The 20,031-nt window shown below is 40.1% G+C and overlaps 3 protein-coding genes across 5 annotated transcripts; all 3 read right to left on the reverse strand.

Annotated features, from left to right (window-relative positions):
• Window positions 1-701: 701 nt before the first annotated feature.
• LOC129770264 (uncharacterized) lies at window positions 702-14,687 on the reverse strand. 3 transcript variants are annotated; one of them, XM_055772977.1, is made up of 3 exons: window positions 11,253-14,687; window positions 11,147-11,210; window positions 10,524-11,092 (listed from the first exon to the last, which is right to left on the reverse strand). In XM_055772977.1, the coding sequence occupies exon 1, from the start codon at window positions 14,651-14,653 to the stop codon at window positions 11,471-11,473; it is 3,183 nt and encodes a 1,060-aa protein (XP_055628952.1). In that variant the 5' UTR covers window positions 14,654-14,687; the 3' UTR covers window positions 10,524-11,092; window positions 11,147-11,210; window positions 11,253-11,470. The 3 variants fall into 3 exon arrangements, with proteins under 3 accessions (XP_055628950.1, XP_055628952.1, XP_055628951.1); XM_055772975.1 differs by adding an exon at window positions 702-2,430 and having other exon boundaries at window positions 10,382-14,687; XM_055772976.1 differs by having other exon boundaries at window positions 10,524-11,210.
• LOC129765609 (uncharacterized) lies at window positions 3,786-6,212 on the reverse strand. Its single transcript, XM_055766021.1, has one exon. The coding sequence runs from the start codon at window positions 6,210-6,212 to the stop codon at window positions 3,786-3,788; it is 2,427 nt and encodes an 808-aa protein (XP_055621996.1).
• Window positions 14,687-19,418, reverse strand: LOC129770265 (uncharacterized). The gene is made up of 3 exons (XM_055772979.1): window positions 17,488-19,418; window positions 17,382-17,445; window positions 14,687-17,327 (listed from the first exon to the last, which is right to left on the reverse strand). Exon 3 carries the CDS (start codon window positions 17,086-17,088, stop codon window positions 14,710-14,712), a length of 2,379 nt encoding a protein of 792 aa, XP_055628954.1. The 5' UTR covers window positions 17,089-17,327; window positions 17,382-17,445; window positions 17,488-19,418; the 3' UTR covers window positions 14,687-14,709.
• Between the last annotated feature and the right edge of the window lie 613 nt (window positions 19,419-20,031).

The following is a 20,031-nucleotide window of genomic DNA, read 5'->3' on the forward strand; positions in this document are numbered from 1 at the left end:
ATTGTGCCACCGATTTGCTGGCCCACAGCTTGCGCGTGATAAACTAGGAGACGTCCTCGACGATGGCGTCATCGAGAAGCGATTCGAACGCCCATTAACGGCATGTTGTGGTCCGGTCCAGGTCCAGAGGGACCCATACACGTTATAATTACAGTGCCGCAGTCAATCCCACCCCTATTTAGCGGGGCATCCTGCCAATTTACAATTGTATCCAGATTAAATGTGTGATTTTAAACTTGTTATCTAGTCACACTCAATCGTGCTACACACATACGCGCGCATGAGGTCTCTGATGGGAGGATAATTTGTTTTATTCGTAGTGATTTCAAATTAGATTCATTTGGCAGCGGGTATGCAGATTCGTGCTAGATCTGTCGATTTAATGCTCTTGATTATCAAGTACAGGATTCGGATGTAGATCCAGTGATTGAAAAATTCTGAGAATGGAAATTCAGTATTTCAAAATTAATGTTGAACATTTGGAGTTTCGTGTTAATAACAAGAGAATTAGCAGAAATTTTCAGATTAATAGTTTATTTAAAAAAAAACAAACAAGTCCGGCGAGCTTTGTCCCGTCCATTTTTTCGACGTAGAACTACGCCTTTCATTAAGCCACGTTTTTATGAAATAAAGTTAACGTTGCACACGTTGCCTAGCCGTCTAGGCAACAGGAATTTCGGACGATCAAAAACGCGACGATGTTCTTCCTCTAACAGCCAAAAACGAACTCCCTGTACTTTATTCTATTTCTGCCTATCTCTCTATACCCAAGTTTGGTATATCTATTTCGTCTTCCTTTACAATAAACAAAACGAACTTGCGATTAGCTTTGTCCCTATCATAAAACTCTTTTAGAATAAATAAAACGAACTATGAATCACACGATCCGCAAATAAGGATCGTGCGAGGAGAGATGTATTTATTTAGGCTCGGGATCGACCCGTCCTTATCGGAAACTTATTTACACGATCCGCAATAAGGATCGTGCGATAAAGATGTATATATTTTGCATCAATCGGGCCCTATCGTAAACTTGGGTAAATAAACCCGTCTGTTATTATGGGGTCGCTGCATCTCCCCCTACTCAATGAGTTTTAGGGGAAACTAGAAGAGTTTCTCCTAAAATCGATTGTAAGGCTTGTTTTCTGTAAGTGTACTAAATGTTTTGATATATTTTTTTTTCAATATTATATAAATGTGTATAATTGTGTCATATTATCTGTGTAACCGCGATTCTTCGGGTTTTGCGAAATATGCCGGCCACCGTTAAAAAGGCGTCTTTTTAACAATTCAATTCTAAATTATCTATCTGTCTAAATACTTCAGTTCCTCTTAATTCATTTCTAGTAACTGAGTGTTTAAAATTCTGCTTCTCCTCCTTTCTTCATATTCTGGTTACTGCTTGCAAGTGATTTCGGGTTCCATCGGTTCATCGTCTTCTGGGTTTGACTCCTTCTTCAAATCGTGTGTGTCTCCTGGGTGTGGCTCCTTCTCCGAACACTCGGTTGCCTATGAATGGACCTTGGCAGTTTGGTTAGCGGGATTCATCAAGCGGTGGATTTTCTTCGTCCTAGGCCATTAACGCTGGAGCCCTTGGTACCGTCGCTCGTCGTTGCTGGATTATACTGGAATAAAACATGAGCGGCTTTTTAAACAGTAATGAAGCATTAAAACAACACTTAACTGGATGGAGGCAACCGGCCTCCACGGGTCCTAAACCTTAGGACGATGATCCTGATTTGTGCGAATGAAGATTGAAAAGTGTATCTGCTCCAGTTTACTCTGATGATATTGATTGATCCTTTCAGCAACAGTTCCACCTCAGCAGGGCAGCACCTTATTGCCTGGTTCTCAATTGGGGGGTTGCTCTTGGTTGTGGGTTGGAGCAAACGATCGTCGACCGATGGAAGATGGAACATTCTATTAGTTTTTTCATAATTTATTAAATTAACAAGACTTACACGGATGGGAGGCCCTCAGACCTCCCAGCGTTGCGCGATGGTATCCTGCGATCGTTGACGTTTTATATTTCTGCGTCTGATTCAGTGGCCTTGCCACTCGATGACTGCGTAGGCTGTTGTATAGGTAAGATGCAGATCTTGGAGATGCTTCGGCGAAATTCACCATCCTTCGTGCGTACTGTTACAACACGCACATTGTTGTCCGTTCCCTTGAAAACATGTAGAACTCGTCCATATCTCCATTTGAGTGGAGGAAGATTGTCGTCCTTCAGCAATACCATGGTGTTTTGCGCAATGTTGTTACGTTGACGTGTCCATCGCGTTCGTGGTTGTAAACCGGATAAATATTCCGCCTGCCACTGCTTCCATATTCTGCGAACATACTCTTGGGTTTGTTGCCAACGGTCTAGTCGATTTGATGGTTCGGTCTCAAGACTAGGTTCTTGTATGGCTGTCAGATTGCGATGTACTAAAAAATGCCCAGGAGTAAGGACTTCCAAGTCATTTGGATCTGTAGTGAGCTGTGTAAGTGGCCGAGAATTGAGGCAACTCTCAATTTGAGCAAGTATGGTAAGCAATTCGTCCATTGAGAGAATAATGTTGCCTATAGTACTTCGAAGATGTTTTTTCAGGGATTTCACAGCCGCTTCCCAGATCCCACCAAAATTTGGCGATCTAGGAGGAATGAATTTAAAATTTATGTTGTCGTTTACGCAAGTGTTGACTACGAGCTCTCGGTGTTGTTGGGACATAAATAATTTGTTAAGCTCCTGGAGTTCTCGCTGTGCGCCTTTGAAATTGAGTGCATTGTCGCATTCGATTGTTTCCGGTTTCCCTCTTCGAGCTACGAAGCGCTTTAAGGCGGCGCAAAAAGCATTGGTGGACAGATCCGCGACACATTCAATGTGAATCGCCTTGGTAACAAGGCAGACAAACACTGCTACAAAACATTTTATCGGAGTAGCTCTCCGATTTGGGCGATAATGAAAAGGTCCACATAAGTCCACTCCCGTTCTTATGAATGGAAACGTTGGCGTTACACGCTCAGGGGGTAATTCTCCCATCAGTTGTTCTAAAATCTTTGGCTTGCTCCGGAAGCAATTGATGCAACTGTGAACAATTTGACGAGCTGTATTCGAATACGAATATTCGAATACGAAGCGGCCAAAATCTCTGACGAACAACGGCTGTGAGCAATTGTGGTCCCGCGTGTAGAAATTTTTTATGATAATATGCCATCACAATTGCAGTGAGAGGGTGTTTAGCTGGGAGCACCATCGGATGTCGTTGATTATAAGAGACTGGAGCATTGCGCAGCCAGCCACCAACACGCAATATTCCATCTACAATTATTGGATAGAGTGATTTCAGACAGGAGTTAGCTGTAACTTGTCCATAGCGTCTGATTTGAGCGATATCTTGAGCGAAACATTCAGATTGAGCAATTTTTACGAGTAAGTGGGTGGCATTATTTATCTCGAAAGTCGATAAAAATCCAAAGCGTCTCTCTGTAGCATTTCGTGTTTGAATATTATGAATAAATCTTTGCAACAATGCAACCACACTTGTCAATTTTGTGAACTACGAATACAACGAAAAAATCTCATTTGGAGGTTTCGTTTGGGCGTAAAGAAATACACATCGTTCCTCCAATTCATTAGGAGGGAAGTTGTCTCCAGTTTGACGAGTCAGCGGAGGCCAAAAACGAGGCGATTGCGAAAGCCATGGAGGACCGTTCCACCAAATAGTGAATTCCTTCAATTGTTCAGGTGACATTCCGCGGGAAATTACGTCCGCAGGGTTTTCTATGCCTGGCACGTGTGCTCAAACACTGTTGACGGTAATTCGCTGGATTTCGGAAACACGATTGCCAACAAATGTTTTCCAGCGAGATGGACTGCCGGATATCCAATGGAGGACTATTGTTGAATCCGTCCAGAAGAAGGTCTTGACCTTCATTTTTATGCAAGATTGGACCTTTTCGTAAAGGTGACTAAGTAGTAGGGCTGCGCAAAGCTCAAGACGAGGAAGACATACAGTTGTGTCCTTCTTAGTTTTTCCAATTGGGGCGACCTTGGACTTCGCAGTCAATAAGCGTACATATATGGAACCGTCTGACGAGATTGTGCGAACGTAGATACATGCACCATAAGCTCGCTCTGATGCATCACAAAATCCATGATATTCCGTGCATTCGTTGGTAAATGACGTCATCATCCAACGTGGAATTTCTAGCTTCGCTAGATCACTAAGATTGTTGCGGAAGTTTATCCATCGAAGATGGTAATTATCATTCAGTGAATCGTCCCAGTCTTTCCCTTCCTTCCAAAGTTCTTGCATGAATAATTTAGCTTCAATAACTACTGGGCCTACTAGCCCCAGAGGGTCGAACAGCCGTGCAATGTCCGAGAGAACAACACGTTTTGTAAGTGGCAAATTTCGACTGTGCTTTGGAATCTCGAAAAGAAATTTGTCTGATAATATGTCCCATTTTAGACCAAGGGTCTTTATCGATGCGCATGAAGAATCAAGTTCAAAAAGAGTGCGTTCATCCCTCAGGTGTATTGGGACTGATTCTAATATTTCGTGGCTATTGGAGGCCCATTTGCGAAACTGAAGACTAGCAGAATTTGCCAGTTCAATTAGTTGACTGCACAGTTCTTTCCCCTTGTTGATGCTATCTGCACCGCTCAGCAAATCATCCATATATACATCGTTGCGAATTATCACTGCGGCTTCTGGATAAATTATTGATCCATCTTCTCCTAATTTTTGCAGACATTTTGTTGCAAGATATGGAGCTGCAGAGGTACCATAAGTGACCGTTGTCAATTGATACGTTTGAAGCGGCTGAGTTGGCGAATCTCTCCACACAATACGTTGTAACGGTTGATCAGCTTCTGCTACGAGAATTTGCCTATACATCTTCTCAATATCGATAATAGCAAACTGTGGTATGCGAAATCTCAAAATAATACTCAGTAAATCGTCTTGTACCTGAGGTCCAACCATAAGTGTATCATTGAGTGAAACTCCCGTGTCTGACGAACAGGAAGCGTCAAAAACAACACGCAGTTTTGTCGTTATACTATCAGGTTTCACGACACAGTGATGGGGAATGTAGTAGGTAAGAATAGATTGTCCAGATTCGTTAGCATCATCGATCAATTTCATGTGACCCAACTGTGCATACTCATGGATAAACTTCGAATAAGCTTCCTTCAATTCAGGATTGGAGAGGAGACGGCGTTCAAGAGACATAAAGCGACGACTGGCAATATTCTTGGAATTTCCAATGCGGGAGATAACAGCTTCCTTCTTGGGTAAAGCTACGACGAAACGACCAGAAGAGTCTCGTGCTGTCGTTTTGGCGAAGTGTTCTTCGCAGAGAGATTCTTCTCTAGATAACACACTCTTCGTTTGGCACGATTCGATTTCCCAAAATCGTGCCAATTGTTGTTCGATAAACGGAATACTCTCATGAGCAACATTCGCTATAGATGGCTGTATGTGTTGACTACTAACCCTTCCAGAAACAATCCAACCTAAAGCGGTGTTCTGCAGCAGAGGTTGGTTTGGACCAAATTTAATTTGACCATCTCGTAATAGGTCATAAAATATTTCTACTCCAATAATTAAATCGATTTTGCTCCTTTCGTTAAATAAAGGATCAGCGAGAACAATATCAGTTGGAATATCAAGATGAGAAATATCAATCTTTTGATGTGGCAATTCCATCGTAATTTTTGGTAAGATGTTAAATTTCCAGGTAGCATCCACGTCTGCTCGATGCGATTGAACTCGAACGATTGTTGAGTATTTGGATGCGGTAGACGATAAACCAATACCACTGATTGGCACGAATTCCTTGATTCGCTTTACGTGCAGTTTCCGAATTAATTGTTCCGAAATGAAATTCAATTGTGATCCTGAATCCAGGAGAGCGCGTGCCATCACGAAATATCCTGAAGGGTCAAGAACCTTGACGAGTGCCGTCGATAGTATTACGGTTGAGTTAAATGGACGCTGTTTATTATCAAAAGGCATCGAAAAATAACTTGTCGAAGTAGTTGGTTGTTTAGGAATGGCGGGTGTTGTGGGGGTTTGGTTCTCAGTACGCGACTGCGGTTTGTACAATTGCAAAGGTTGTGAGTTTCTATTTTGAATTACTGTATCAGACGGAATATATTTCGAAGGCTGAGATTTATTCGATTGGTTTGGCGATATAGGTGAACGTTGGTAGTGTAACATTGTATGATGTTTTTAGTTGCATATCCGACATGCTCCGCTAGTGCAGTTTTTGACGATATGTGACGATGAGAGGCAGTTTATGCAAAGAGCATTTTTCTTGGTGGCTTCAAACCGTTGTGTTTGAGACATTTTTCGAAATAGTTCGCATTGGAAGGGAGAATGTGGCGATTGCTTGCAAAACGGACATGATTTGTGTAGGTTAGTGACTGCTGAATTAACCGATGATGGTTTCATAATTGTTGTAGTACTAGAACGAGACGTAGCACTGCGGCTATACGTATCATTTGATCGCGCCTTCGAGGCAGCAACAGACTGAAGAACTAGGATGTGGTCGTGTAAAAAATCGATAAGTTCTGTATAGGTTGGAACGCTAGATGATTTTCTATGCGTCTCCCAGTAACGCAATGTAGCGGAATCCAGACGAGAGGACAGCATAAATACTAACAGTGTACTCCACTCAACTGGAGATTCCCCTGCCTTCTCAAGCATTTTGAGATTTCTTTCGTATTCGTCGACGAGACGATTCAGCGACTCATAGCATTCCCTTCGCAAAGGCTCCACAGCGAAAAGAGATTCTACATATGATTTAACAATCAGATATTTATTTTCATACCGACGTTGCAATAGCTCCCATGCTATTGAATAGTTGTCTGAGGTTATTTCTATAGCCTCAACCACACGCTTTGCATCTCTAGACAATGAGGATATCAGGTATGAAAATTTGTCGATGTGAGTAGGATGATTATTTGATTCGATAAGGGACATAAATGCATCTCTGAATGTCGTCCATTCTTTTATTGAACCGTCAAAATGAAGCAGCTTAATCTCGGGCAATTTGACGCGAGATTGTAATAAAACAGACGAATGATTAATTTTATTGTTGGCTCTTTGTTCGTCACAGTGTTTGATCCTTCCAATTTCAGAAACAAGAAAACTCTTCAATTTCAAATAATTGAGCTCGAATTCCGCACGTGCATCCTGTTTTATAACATCTAACCCTTTCGTTTGTTCGTCTTCATCATCTTCTTCCAAAAGCTCTAATTCAAGTTTAATTTCTACAAACTGCTGGAAAATATTTTCTAATCTTTCCTTCCAAACTTCAAGCTTATCCTTATCGGTATCTATCGAATAATTTTGTATCACGTGGTCAAGCGTTTTAAGTGAATCTGAACAAAAACGCTCTTGTTTTGTTAGCCTTCTCAAATCGGAAGCCATTGCTTTTATCGAACAATAGAGTTCACTACAACAATATCGCTGGAACAATGGATTTCCATACAATACACTAGAACAATAGATTCCACTGCAACAATAGCGCTAGAACAATAGACTCCACGTGTCTGTCAAATGCCAACCAAACTATGCAACCTTTTCAGAAAAATCTCACCCTAATTTTATCATTCGTTATGAAAAAATGAGTGATCCAGCCGGTTGGTTAGTATTCAGTAATTCCGTAAAAAATCATGCAATTGTACCTACAGTCTCGCAGATTATCGCGTCGAACCAAACCGCACCACGCTACGGTATTGAGCACGTTGTCCTGCCACGCTACCCAAACCAAGCCGTTCGGGTGTAACAATAGATGGGAAATGATGATACACACGCCTGTTGCACGACAACTTTTGCAATACAGATGGAACGCGCCACTCCGTAATTTTGAGGATTTTCCGCAACACACAACCACGGGTACAGTTTACAGTTTTCTGGTTCAATACTTCGTTTTAACTGTACATTTTTTTAAGTTCACTTTTTCAATTTTTTCTTTCTACTTCTATCACTTTAGTCTTTTTTAGACAGTTCTTCAGACAGTCGATATTTGATCACACATGTGATCCACAGAACAGATTTATCACTATATCACTCCGAACCGACCGATAGTTAATCACGAGTACTATTTCCAACAGAGTCTTTTATCCGGCTCGAAGGACCAAAAACTAATGTAACCGCGATTCTTCGGGTTTTGCGAAATAGGAAATAAGTACTCTAGATTAGCGTTGCGAAAATACTTAGCTTTATTGCTCCGATATTCGGTGTGATGCGTATGCGAATTTATTCACCACTAAGAGATCGACTACTGTGCAGTTTGGCTTTTTATAGTAATGCGGGAAAACTACTACACAGGCAATTAGTGACACATCCGGCGATATAATATCGATAACAATGATTTCGAGCAGTAATAGTTCCATAAATTAAGTAACGCGTTAACAATCTGTATACTTTATGTACAGTTTTCGTGTATATGTTATTATTATTATTTCTCTTTTTTTTAATTTTGTCTTCTTTTGTAATTACCTAATTTCTTGTGGATCTTCTTGTAAATTTATTTTTGTTATTAACTGAAAATATAATTATTCATTATTTATTAAACGATATTATTTATTTAATTATAATCAATAGTTTTTTTTGTATACATTCGCGTGAACTCATATATAAATTCTATATATTCTTTTTTTCAAATCTTCATTCTTAATGTCCATTCGCTTACTGGCTGCTCATCTTCCGCTCTGTATATCCGTCGACTGGTTGATTATCTTCCGATGTGATTCGTCAATTGGTTGGTCTCTGATACTAGGTGTGGGCTGCCGCATGTCTCCTCTTCACGTCGTGTTGTTCTCGTCCATCCACCATTCTTCACTTATGCATGTTCCTGGGCCCCATTCTAGAACAACCTTTTAGAACGGTCCATAATTCCACAACTCCTACCATCGTTGGATTGAAATTGATTTTATTTATCTGTTGCGACGGTTACGAGCACATACGTTAGACCCCTCGTTGCCACAGTTAACCCCAACGATACCGTTGCTGGCGAGATAGAAAGGATCTGATCGGCCATCATTCATAAACCAAATTGAACACAAGGTACACCAGTTTCCAGTTTCTATTATATTTATGCGCAATTGTTGAAGTTTATAGTTTCGTAACAATTTCTTGAAGTCGTAAGTGGCACTGAATTTAAAAATGAATTCGATTACATTATGCCTTACTGAATTGATAGGTTCTAGGAACATCTACGATTACACATTTGTTGGATAGGAGAAAAATTGAAGGTTAAACTAGATGTAAGTAATCATTGTGATTAATGATAGTTAAATATCGGCTGAATAAATGCTTTCAGCTTTTAGCATTTTCCATCTCGAACAAAGGTGGATTCGCTCAGGAGAAATCCGAAATTTACTCTTCCAACATATCAGTTTTTAGAATTTCATTTGCATCTTCAATTGTAGTGTTTGCAACTTCAACAATCTAGGTTTTCCATTCATTCAATGGCTTTTCGTTCATCTTTGATCAATAATTTAATATCTTGTGCCTCCTGTTCATCTTAAACAGTATCCGAATTATTTCCTTTATCATCATCAATCTCCGGCCATGTATAATTAATTTTGAGATTGCTGTAATTTTTTTTTCTTTTGTCAACGTAGAATGGTTCTACCCCAATTATGGAATCCGGTTTCATCGACTCTCGAATTGCTTCTTGTTTTCGCTCCGTCGTCCCACAGCACCCAACACCATTGACCATCGACCTTCCATGACTCGTCGTCCATTCATCCTGACCAATCCAGCTGGGATGCCGAATCATTTCTCTTGCCTTGCCTGGCCACGTCTCGCACCTCGTTAGAAGTCCATCTTTGCCGTTCCAGTCCGATCATCTTGCTTTGTATATTTATTTTTATATATATATATATATATATATATATATATATATATATATATATATATATATATATATTTTCTTTCGAAAAATCGTTTTTTTTTTTGTTAGATTGATTACATATATGAATTTTTCGTTATAAACAATTTTTGTCTCATTTTACTTTGCATTCTGCTTTTTTTTTCTTTTTTTTTAATCATACTAACTATAAAAAATAATCCTTCACTGTTTAGTGATTTCAATATCATATTTGAAATTAACATATTTCATTTTCTAATGCTTCCAATTTATCAACTATCAATTTATCAACTTTTTGCACTTAATGTCATTGTTTCTTTTTTTCTGTTTTTTTTATACATATATGAGTGTTGCAATTGTTTTTCGTGCCATATCTTGTAAATAAAATCTGAATGAAATCCTTTTACACACATTTTTAATTATAAAACAAAATTTTAAAAAAAATCGTGTTAAATAAAATCATAAAAATAAAAATAAAATAAAATCATAATTCAAAAAACCTTACAGGTTCTGTGCGCCTCCCCCTTTTTTGACCAGGTTGAGGTTTGGGTTGTACGGTCTTCCTCTCCTCCCATCAATGCATCTGCGTCACTCTAGCACGTTCATTCCGGGTGTCGACCCCCTTGTCCGTTCTGTTGCTCCGCATTCGAATACACTATGTGGAGAGAAAAAAAACTCGCAAAACACAAAAAAAAACTCGGAAAAGAAAAGAAAAAGATTTCGATTAATTTTTTTTTCATATTCCTGCACTACAATAATGAAAATTATTTCCCGTTGATTATTTCTTTATTCCCTTTTGTGGCTTTATTATTTATTCACATATGTTTCCCACATTCATTTGAAAATAAAACATTTTTTTTTCTAATTCAATACTTTCTTGACTTCGTACTTTTTCCTATTTTCCCTGCTCCTTTAAGAAAAATTAATTCAGCATACATGTGAATCGTGACTACCCTAACAGAAATAGCTTGGCTATTCCGGTTTTCCAGTTCCTCGGTACATTCAAGGACGTTCTGCATAAATAGCAATAAATTGCTGAGTATGCCGTCTTGATGGACTCATCATTTGTTAGGCAAGCATCATGTAGGCATCATGATTCCACATTATATTTTTTCAATTTTTACTTTAAAACACATTATGCTTACGTTTGTGGGTTTCGTGGAATTCGTTGCATTCGTTCCCTGAACTATATTGAATGGAACCTGAATAGGTACACCTGTATATATCAACAATTAGTAGGCTATTTTGAGCCATTTATTATATAAAATACCTCAAATTCGAGTATCTCGCACGACCTCACGGAATATAAGTGGAGACAATCAATCAACCTACACCTGAGCGATTAATTTATTATTATTCGAATTCTTCTAACTTACTTCAAGCTTCAAACGGAATAGGATACAGTAATTCAAAGAAATTTATAAATTGGATATAAAGAATTCAGAAACCACTTTAGTAATCAAGCCACGTTTTTCCACTATCTATTGTAATTTTTTCTACTTGTCAACCGACTAAGCGAACTAATTTTAAGGTTTGATCAAAACAAGGTTTGAGTGTGTCAGTTAGACCTTATAGCTGGTTTGAAGGTGCGTTGCTACACGAGGGGTGTCGCAACAGCCCCCCCAGTGATTGGATCCTGATCCTGGTCACTTCTATCTGCACCTACATCCAGCATTGCCAGACGAACTGCCGGGCGCTCGTAAATGCCTGCCGCTGTCTGCACCGTCGCTGATCTAACTTGACCATCTTTGGATACCTTCGTCGCGATAATCCTGCCTTTTGGCCAACAATTTCGTGGGAAACTTGGGTCCACAACAATCACGATATCTCCAATCTGGATCTGACGACCGGCCGTAAACCATTTACTTCTCCTGGTTATTTCAGGAAGATACTCTTCTAGCCATTTCTTCCAAAACTTGTTTGCCAATATTTGTGATGATTTCCAGGCACTTCGAAGAGCTACACCGCTGTCATCGTGAAGTACTAAAGGTTTTGAGCCATCTGTGGATCCCAGCAAAAAACTATTTGGAGTGAGTGCCGGGGCTGCTTCGTCGTCAACTGGTACGTAGGTCAAAGGGCGTGAATTAATAACATTTTCTATCATAACAAGAGCGTTTCTGAGTGCTTCATGGGTAGGTAGTCGTTGGGTCGGGAGAATACTGGTCAAAATTTTTTTCACTGATTGTATCAGTCTTTCCCAGCTTCCCCCCATATGAGGGGAAGCAGGTGGATTGAAGACCCATTTGAGGTTCTCGGTTGTGAACTCTTTCATTAAACGTTCCTTGTCTACCTTTCCTAAAGCTTCTTTTAGCTCTTTACTTGCACCGATTAGATTTGTTCCTCGATCACTTATGATCTCGACAGGAGTCCCACGTCGCGCTATTATGTTTTGCAGACACATGATGCAGGAATCCGTTGTTAATGAATGAGCCAGCTCGATGTGAATTGCTCGAGTAGTCAGACAAGTGGCTAGTACGCCCCAGCGCTTTTCGACACGGCGACCAACTACCACCTGCATCGGACCAAAGTAATCAATACCTAAGTATGAAAATGGTCTAACAAAGGCGGCGAGACGAGCCTTTGGTAAGTCGGCCATGGGAGGAGGCTGTGGCTTAGCTGTCATTATTTTGCACTTCTGGCAATCCCGACGAGTTTTACTGTACACTGTCCGCAACCGCGGTATATAGTATCTGCGTCGGATTTCGTTCAAAACAGTCTGATGACACTGTTGAAGAAATTCCTCATGAGCTTTTTGGATGATTAGAGAGGTGATGTGATGTTTTCGAGGAAGAATAACCGGATGTTTTGTAGATTCATCAATTAAATCGCACGCGCCGATGCGACCACGCATACGCATTACCCCAGCATCGTCAAGATATGGTTCGACTTTGTATAGAGAGCTGCTTTTGGGAAGAATCGGAGTACCATTAGCACGGTTGGGTTTAGCAAGCAACTTTCTTTCCTCTCCGTAGACATTCTCTTGAGCTCGGCGATAGATGTAATTTGCAGCATCGGTTAATTCCTCCGCAGACAACGGTCCAGCTGTCGGTGTTTCTGCAGCTTTCATTCTCCTCAAATTTCTTGGGAACCGCATCACAAATGCCACGGTGTGAAGCAAACGCTTCCAACTTGAAAAGTTCGCTGGTGTAACCACCCAATTATCAACGTCATGGTGGTTTAAAAAATTTGAACGGAGTTCTTCCTTGGAGGATTCTAAAGCTGGAAGCTTCGGCCAGTTTTCTTCCGGTTGTAGCAGAAATTCGGGGCCCTTGAACCAACGACTATCATACTTAAGACTCGGTGCACATTTCCATTTTGTGGCTTCGTCGGCCACGTTTAATTTGGTTGGCACCCATCGCCATTCAGTAAGATCCGTTGTCTCCAGCAGCTCGCTTACACGGAAGGCAACGAACTGGCTGTATCTTCGATGATCGGAGTTCAGCCAGCATAAAACGTTACGAGCATCAGTCCAGAAGAACCGTTTCGATATTTTGTATGTATGGCCTTGTTCTACGGCCTTTGCCAATCGAGCACCGATGATACCTGCCTGTAATTCCAAACGCGGTATAGATACAAATTTAAGTGGTGCGACACGACTTTTTGCCCCAATCAGCGTGCATTCGACTCGGCCATCCTCTTCAAACCGGAAATAACATACAGCGGCATATCCGTTCTCGCTAGCATCCACGAAAGTGTGGAGTTGAACGGAGGAGTTTATCGATGTCTTCAGACGGTAACAGCGGGGAATCCGTAAATTTTCAAGCGAGGGCAGAAACTGCAGCCAGATATTCCATTTCTCCCATTCACGTTCAGCAATACAATCGTCCCAACCGACTCCGGATCGCCAGACCTCCTGCAAAAGCATCTTCAAAAACATCAAATAGTGTGCGATGAGACCGAGAGGGTCATAGACACTCATCATGGTTCTCAAAAGTTCCCTTTTAGTAGGGCGTCGCGTTCCAGAAAGGATATCCTTGTTGCGTTGCAGGAATAGTTTGTAGGTAAAAACATCTGATTCCGTCGACCACCACATCCCGAGTACCTTTTCATTGGCAACTTCGATCGTCGTGTCTAAATTCTTTTCAGGAACCTCTGATGCGTCCAGAGCTTCAAGTACATCTGGCGAATTAGAAACCCAGTTGGTCATCTCAAACCCACCGTGAGAATGAATTTCCTTGACTTGCTTGGCTAGAACGATTGCTTCCTTTTTGGTGGGGACACTCGTGTACATATCGTCAACGTAATGTGATTTTATGATTGCGTCCACTGCGGTTGGAAAGCGACGCCGAAAGCGTTCCGCGTTTTCGTTTTTAACGAATTGGGCAAGGCTCGGTGAGCAAGTCGCTCCAAAAGACATAACGAGCAAAATGTATACGTCGGGTTCCTTTTGATTCTCATCCATGCTGAAATAAAATCGGTGACAATGTTGATCCATCTCATTCATTCGTAACTGGTGAAACATTTCACGAACGTCTCCTCCTATGGCCACCGGATATTGGCGGAACTTGTAGAGTACTGCTGGGAGTTCTGTTAGCTGATCTGGACCGGTCATTAGCACTGAGTTCAACGAAACGCCGTTCACAGCAGCAGCAGCATCCCAAACGATTCTCAGTTTCCCCGGCTTATTTGGATTGAACACCGGAAATATTGGTAAGTACCAAATGCGTTCATATGGTAGCCTCAATTCATCGGTCGTCATCTTCCGCGCATATCCTTTACGCAAATAATCTTCCATTTTTGCTCTGAGTGCAGCGCCTAGTTCAGGTTCTCTGGTCATCCTACGTTCCAGACACTGCCATCTTCTAAGCGCCATTGCCTTGTTGTCAGGCAGTCTTAGTGTCCATTCTCTAAAGTGGTAATAGCACGCATCATGGACCAGGCGCGTTCATCCTCACTGGAACAGATCATTTTATCTGGTTTAGTTATGCCGATACTATCAAGCGCAAAGAATTTCTTAACAATGTTATGTAAATCGTCATCAATCTGACTAGAATTTGAACAGATATGGTAACTGTGGTATGCAGTATACATTTCATGATGCTGGGCGCTATTATGTACACCATATACCATCCACCCCAAACGAGTCTTTGATGCGACTGGCTCATATTCTTTTCTTTCACGGCTATCGAGAACGTGACCCACACGCCAGTTGTTTATTCCAATTAGGATTCTTGGGCGTACATTGGTGTAAGAGTCAACCGGTAAACCTTTAAGATATTTATATTGGTCAACTAGTTTAGAAAATTCCAATGTTTGAGGGGGAAGCTTAAGTTGTTTGACAGTGTGTACTGCTGGAAGATGATATTGTACTCCAGGATTCCGGGAACCAGAAATCTGTAAGGACACTTTTTGTGACGACTCCTCATAGCGACATGTGTCAGCTGTCCACTGTAAACAGAGAGGGTGCGCAACGCCATCAAGTTTCAATTCGACTGCCAAATCGTTCTCAAGCAGCGTCAATGACGAACCATCGTCAAGAAAAGCGTATGTTTCGATTTTAACTCCATGACCATACAATATAACGGGCACATATCGAAAAAGAACTTCCGTATCATCGCTACGATGAATATTGCAATTGTGCTCAGCAACCGACGTGGTTCTCGGCTGTGGTGTCGCAGTTATCTGCTCGAAATTTTGAGGCTGTGGCGTTCGCGGTTTAAACGATGAATTGTTGTGCAACAGCTGATGGTGTTTACTGGTACACCCACTAACTCCGCACTCATTTTTTGATTTGCAGAATCCTCTATGTTTCTTGAGGCAACATCGGCAAAGTTTGCGTTCTCTCATATTCTGCCATCGCGTAGAGTGATCAAAACTCAAGAACTTCTTGCAGCGCTCCACTGAAACACAGGTTCCGTTGCAGATACAACAGGTTGCATGTTGATCCTCACTGATTTGCTTTCGGCCTGACAATAAAGGCGTTTCATGGTGTGAATTGAGGAAACCATTATCTTTTCGACCGCGTCTTGTCTTCGATTCAGCAAATGTGGTCAACGAGGGAATCGTTACAGTGCTTGCGGCTTCCGCTAAGCTGTTAAGCCATTCGCTGAAGTCACCTAGTGATACTTGGTTCTTGCCCTGACGATACATGGCCCAATTTAATTTGATCATTGGAGGCAAACGATCCACAAGTTCCTGTAACAGAGTGATGTTGTACAGGTACTCATCTAGATTACATGCATGGACTGTAGCAACCATGTTCCGAACAGCCACTGCGAAATCCACTATTGATCCCAACTTGTCGACCTTTGGTGCTGGCAATGTATGAATCTTCCGGATTACTGAATGAACGATTATCTCCGGGCGACCGAATAACATTCTTAGTGTAGATATGACATTGTCCACATTCATCGCATGGAGCAACTGACTCCTAACAGACTCTTTTGCTTTGCCTCGTAGGCATTTCTGTAGTCGGATTATATTTTCCTCCTGACTGAAACCGCACACCCGTGTTGTGCTCTCGAAAGTCGCTACGAAAAGGGGCCATTCTTCTGGATCACCATCGAAAGTTGGCAGATCCCTGGGTATGGCCTGGCGTGCAGCAATCTGGCTCCGGTTCAACATTATCAAATCAACCTCTGCGTCAGCATGATCATCGTGGTTTGGATGAAACGGAGGTGCGCTCGGCCGTAGATGTGAATTAATTGGAGATGAATGACTTACTGGGGCTCCGAGGAGATCAGTGTTCACGACATTATGCTCCAACAGTGCGGAAGATCCACCAGCGGCTTCCATCATAATTTCGTATTTCCTCTGAAGATATTTTCGCTCGAGAGCCTTTTCTTCTTCAAGCATTTTCATCCGTATCTCTGCTTGTACCGTTGGCAAACTTCCTTCACTTTTCCTATCATTCTGCTGTATCATCCTGTTTGACGGTCCAGGGGCAAACAAACTGTTGGGATCTAAATTCTCCATTGTCGTCCTCGTTGTTCCCTTTTGGGTTCTTGTTGCCTGCTGCAATTCGACGGCAGCTTCTTGGGACTGCGTGGGTGGGTTACCTTGATGAGAGACTTGTTCTTTGGATTTGGCTGCTTTTTTAGCTTCCGTGCATTGTAGGCAGCTCCAGTCGTGGTTCTCAACATCTTCCGTCACTCCCACACAGTCGAAATGGTACCAAATGCTACAATCGTCGCATTGGACCATCCGGCTGTTATCGTACTTTTTGCAGGTAGGACAACTATAATCCTGTGGTGGAGTTCGATCGATTGGCATTTTTCAATTTTGTCCGGGAAAACGAAAATTTTAATAATGTTGCAGAGTGCAACAAACGAAACAATTCCGAAATGATAACTTGTAAACTTTATTACAGAGTTAAAATTTTCCTGTAAATTACATTTGTTTCTTAGTACATATTTTTTAGGTTATTTAATTTATGCTTACGTTTGTGGGTTTCGTGGAATTCGTTGCATTCGTTCCCTGAACTATATTGAATGGAACCTGAATAGGTACACCTGTATATATCAACAATTAGTAGGCTATTTTGAGCCATTTATTATATAAAATACCTCAAATTCGAGTATCTCGCACGACCTCACGGAATATAAGTGGAGACAATCAATCAACCTACACCTGAGCGATTAATTTATTATTATTCGAATTCTTCTAACTTACTTCAAGCTTCAAACGGAATAGGATACAGTAATTCAAAGAAATTTATAAATTGGATATAAAGAATTCAGAAACCACTTTAGTAATCAAGCCACGTTTTTCCACTATCTATTGTAATTTTTTCTACTTGTCAACCGACTAAGCGAACTAATTTTAAGATTTGATCAAAACAAGGTTTGAGTGTGTCAGTTAGACCTTATAGCTGATTTGAAGGTGCGTTGCTACACGAGGGGTGTCGCAACAATATATATACTTGGAAATTCCTTATTGCCATTTTATTTTATATTTGAAGAAGAAGAAAAATCATTAATACGCGTAGAATAATCGATAATTACTTTTTTTTTTATTATATTAATTTATTCGAAAATGTTTCATTCATGCATTATTCATTCATACTGGGACGTCTCCCTTGTCTTATATCTCTCATTCATCTCACTCAAACAATTGTAATATTGCAAAATTTTTCTGATTAATGTGTTCAGTTCGTGATTCCTTTTCATCCATTTATCCAGTTGCATATTCCCTTCCTTGATTCTCCTTTTCTCTTGATTGAAGACGAGCTCATTTTCCTTTTCCACCTCTTTAGACGTTTCCCTGTTTGTTTCTTCTAATCGGGAGTTTTTTTCCGCTAGCTGTAATTTTACACACTCCGAATCTCGCAGTTTTGTTTGGTATTCCTCAAAACTGGTTTTCCATTTGTGGATGTTTTCCCTGTCTGCCTTCTTCGACTCGGTGTGCTGCTTTTTCAGGCGCTCTATTTTCTTCTCTAGCAATTGTTTGTCGTTCTTGATATTTAAATGTGAATTTTTCAGATCTTTGAACCTTTTCCAGTCGACCGATCTCTTGAAAACTATTGTCAACTTTTACTTTCAAATTATTTTTCTCGCGAATTTCCCGCTCCAAGGTTGTTTCCAATTTATGATTTAATTGTTTCAGCTCTTCAAAATTATTTAGCTTATTCAATAATTGACATTTCTCCTCTTGAAGATTTTGTATATCCACCTTCATCTGGTGCTTCTCATTTTCAAGCTCTAAAATTCTTCGTTCAAATACGATGAATTTAGATTCCAGTTTATTATTAAGTTCGTTGCAAATTTCAACCGAGCTTATGAGTTTATTCAATTTGCCGCCAGTTTGTTCTGCTAAAGCAAGTTTGATTTTCCATTCGGCAAGATCTTTTAAAATGTTATTTTTGATACTAAAAAGTCGTTCTTTCAATTTCCGTGTGAACCGGTTGTATGATGATACGAAATCCATTTTGAATACTTAAACAGTAAAATTATTCAAATTTATCATGTGATAAATGCCTCCAATCATATATTTTCCTTCTTCTAAAATCTTGAAGATTTTAGTCTATTTTCATAAATAAAAACATTACTCAGACAATTTCACAGAATTCAAATTTCTGTTCATCTTTATTGACTTTTCCCAAAATATCAAGTGAGATGATCAATTGATGTTTTTTTTATTCGATTTCAAACTTCATTTCTACCATAATTTGTACCAAAAATCTTTCATGACACTTTCCATCTTCATATTAATTCTTCTCATTCACAGATGAACAATTCAGCAAAATTACGTTTCTCTGCATTGAAACATTTATACGTTAAGGAAAGTTTAATAAAACTCCTTATTTAAATTTGGATATTATTTAAGAAAATCACCTGGCATTATTTTTCTGGGTCCGTATTAAAAGTATCAATAGGGAATAAAAACTTTCACTAGTTATTTATGCCCTTACTTGTTATTCACTGTTCCTTCCTTCAACAATTTCTACTTCCCTTGTACTATTTATTTTCTTCCGTGTCACATGAAGACACAATGATGAAGTCAATATTTTCCAAGTGGGTGCAAAGCGAAACTATATTCATAAGGGTGTATTGAAAGAATTACTTGATTTTTTTTATAAAGCGTAAAGCGCTTTATTCTATTATATAGAACATAAAAAAAACTAAAATGAAAAAAACAGCGTAATCTCGGCTCGAGAAAAGTAATACGAGCATAATATAATAAGGATATTAGGAGAGAGAAAAAATCGAATACTTACCATATTGTGAATATTCCGGAGAATCACATAGTGCTTTAAAAAACGTAAAGCTCTTCTAATTTTCCACGTGGATCAATTTCTTATTCCCACTACATGATTTCCTTTTTCATAATCACTTTTTTGCGGCGTACTATTTTGCCATGCACTTATTATTTAGTTTATTTCACTTGACTTGACAAGGACAAAAAATGCTCCGCACATTTTCCGTTGTAATACACTTCGTTCAGAACTTGCACTCTTACACACTATGTTAAGTCACTTATTTCACTTAATAATTTTTAACTAACGCGTTCGCGAACCGCTGTCACCACATGCACACGTTGCCTAGCCGTCTAGGCAACAGGAATTTCGGACGATCAAAAACGCGACGATGTTCTTCCTCTAACAGCCAAAAACGAACTCCCTGTACTTTATTCTATTTCTGCCTATCTCTCTATACCCAAGTTTGGTATATCTATTTCGTCTTTCGTTTCAATTCCTTCCTTCCCTTACAATAAACA

The sequence above is a fragment of the Toxorhynchites rutilus genome, chromosome 2 (genome assembly GCF_029784135.1).
Source record: "Toxorhynchites rutilus septentrionalis strain SRP chromosome 2, ASM2978413v1, whole genome shotgun sequence".
NCBI lineage: Eukaryota > Metazoa > Arthropoda > Insecta > Diptera > Culicidae > Toxorhynchites > Toxorhynchites rutilus.

Coding starts and splice junctions, on each gene's coding strand:
- LOC129765609 (XM_055766021.1), bottom strand. CDS start 6,212: ATGTTACACTACCAACGTTCACCTATATCGCCAAACCAATCGAATAAA.
- LOC129770264 (XM_055772975.1), bottom strand. CDS start 14,653: ATGACCAGAGAACCTGAACTAGGCGCTGCACTCAGAGCAAAAATGGAA.
- LOC129770265 (XM_055772979.1), bottom strand. CDS start 17,088: ATGCCAATCGATCGAACTCCACCACAGGATTATAGTTGTCCTACCTGC.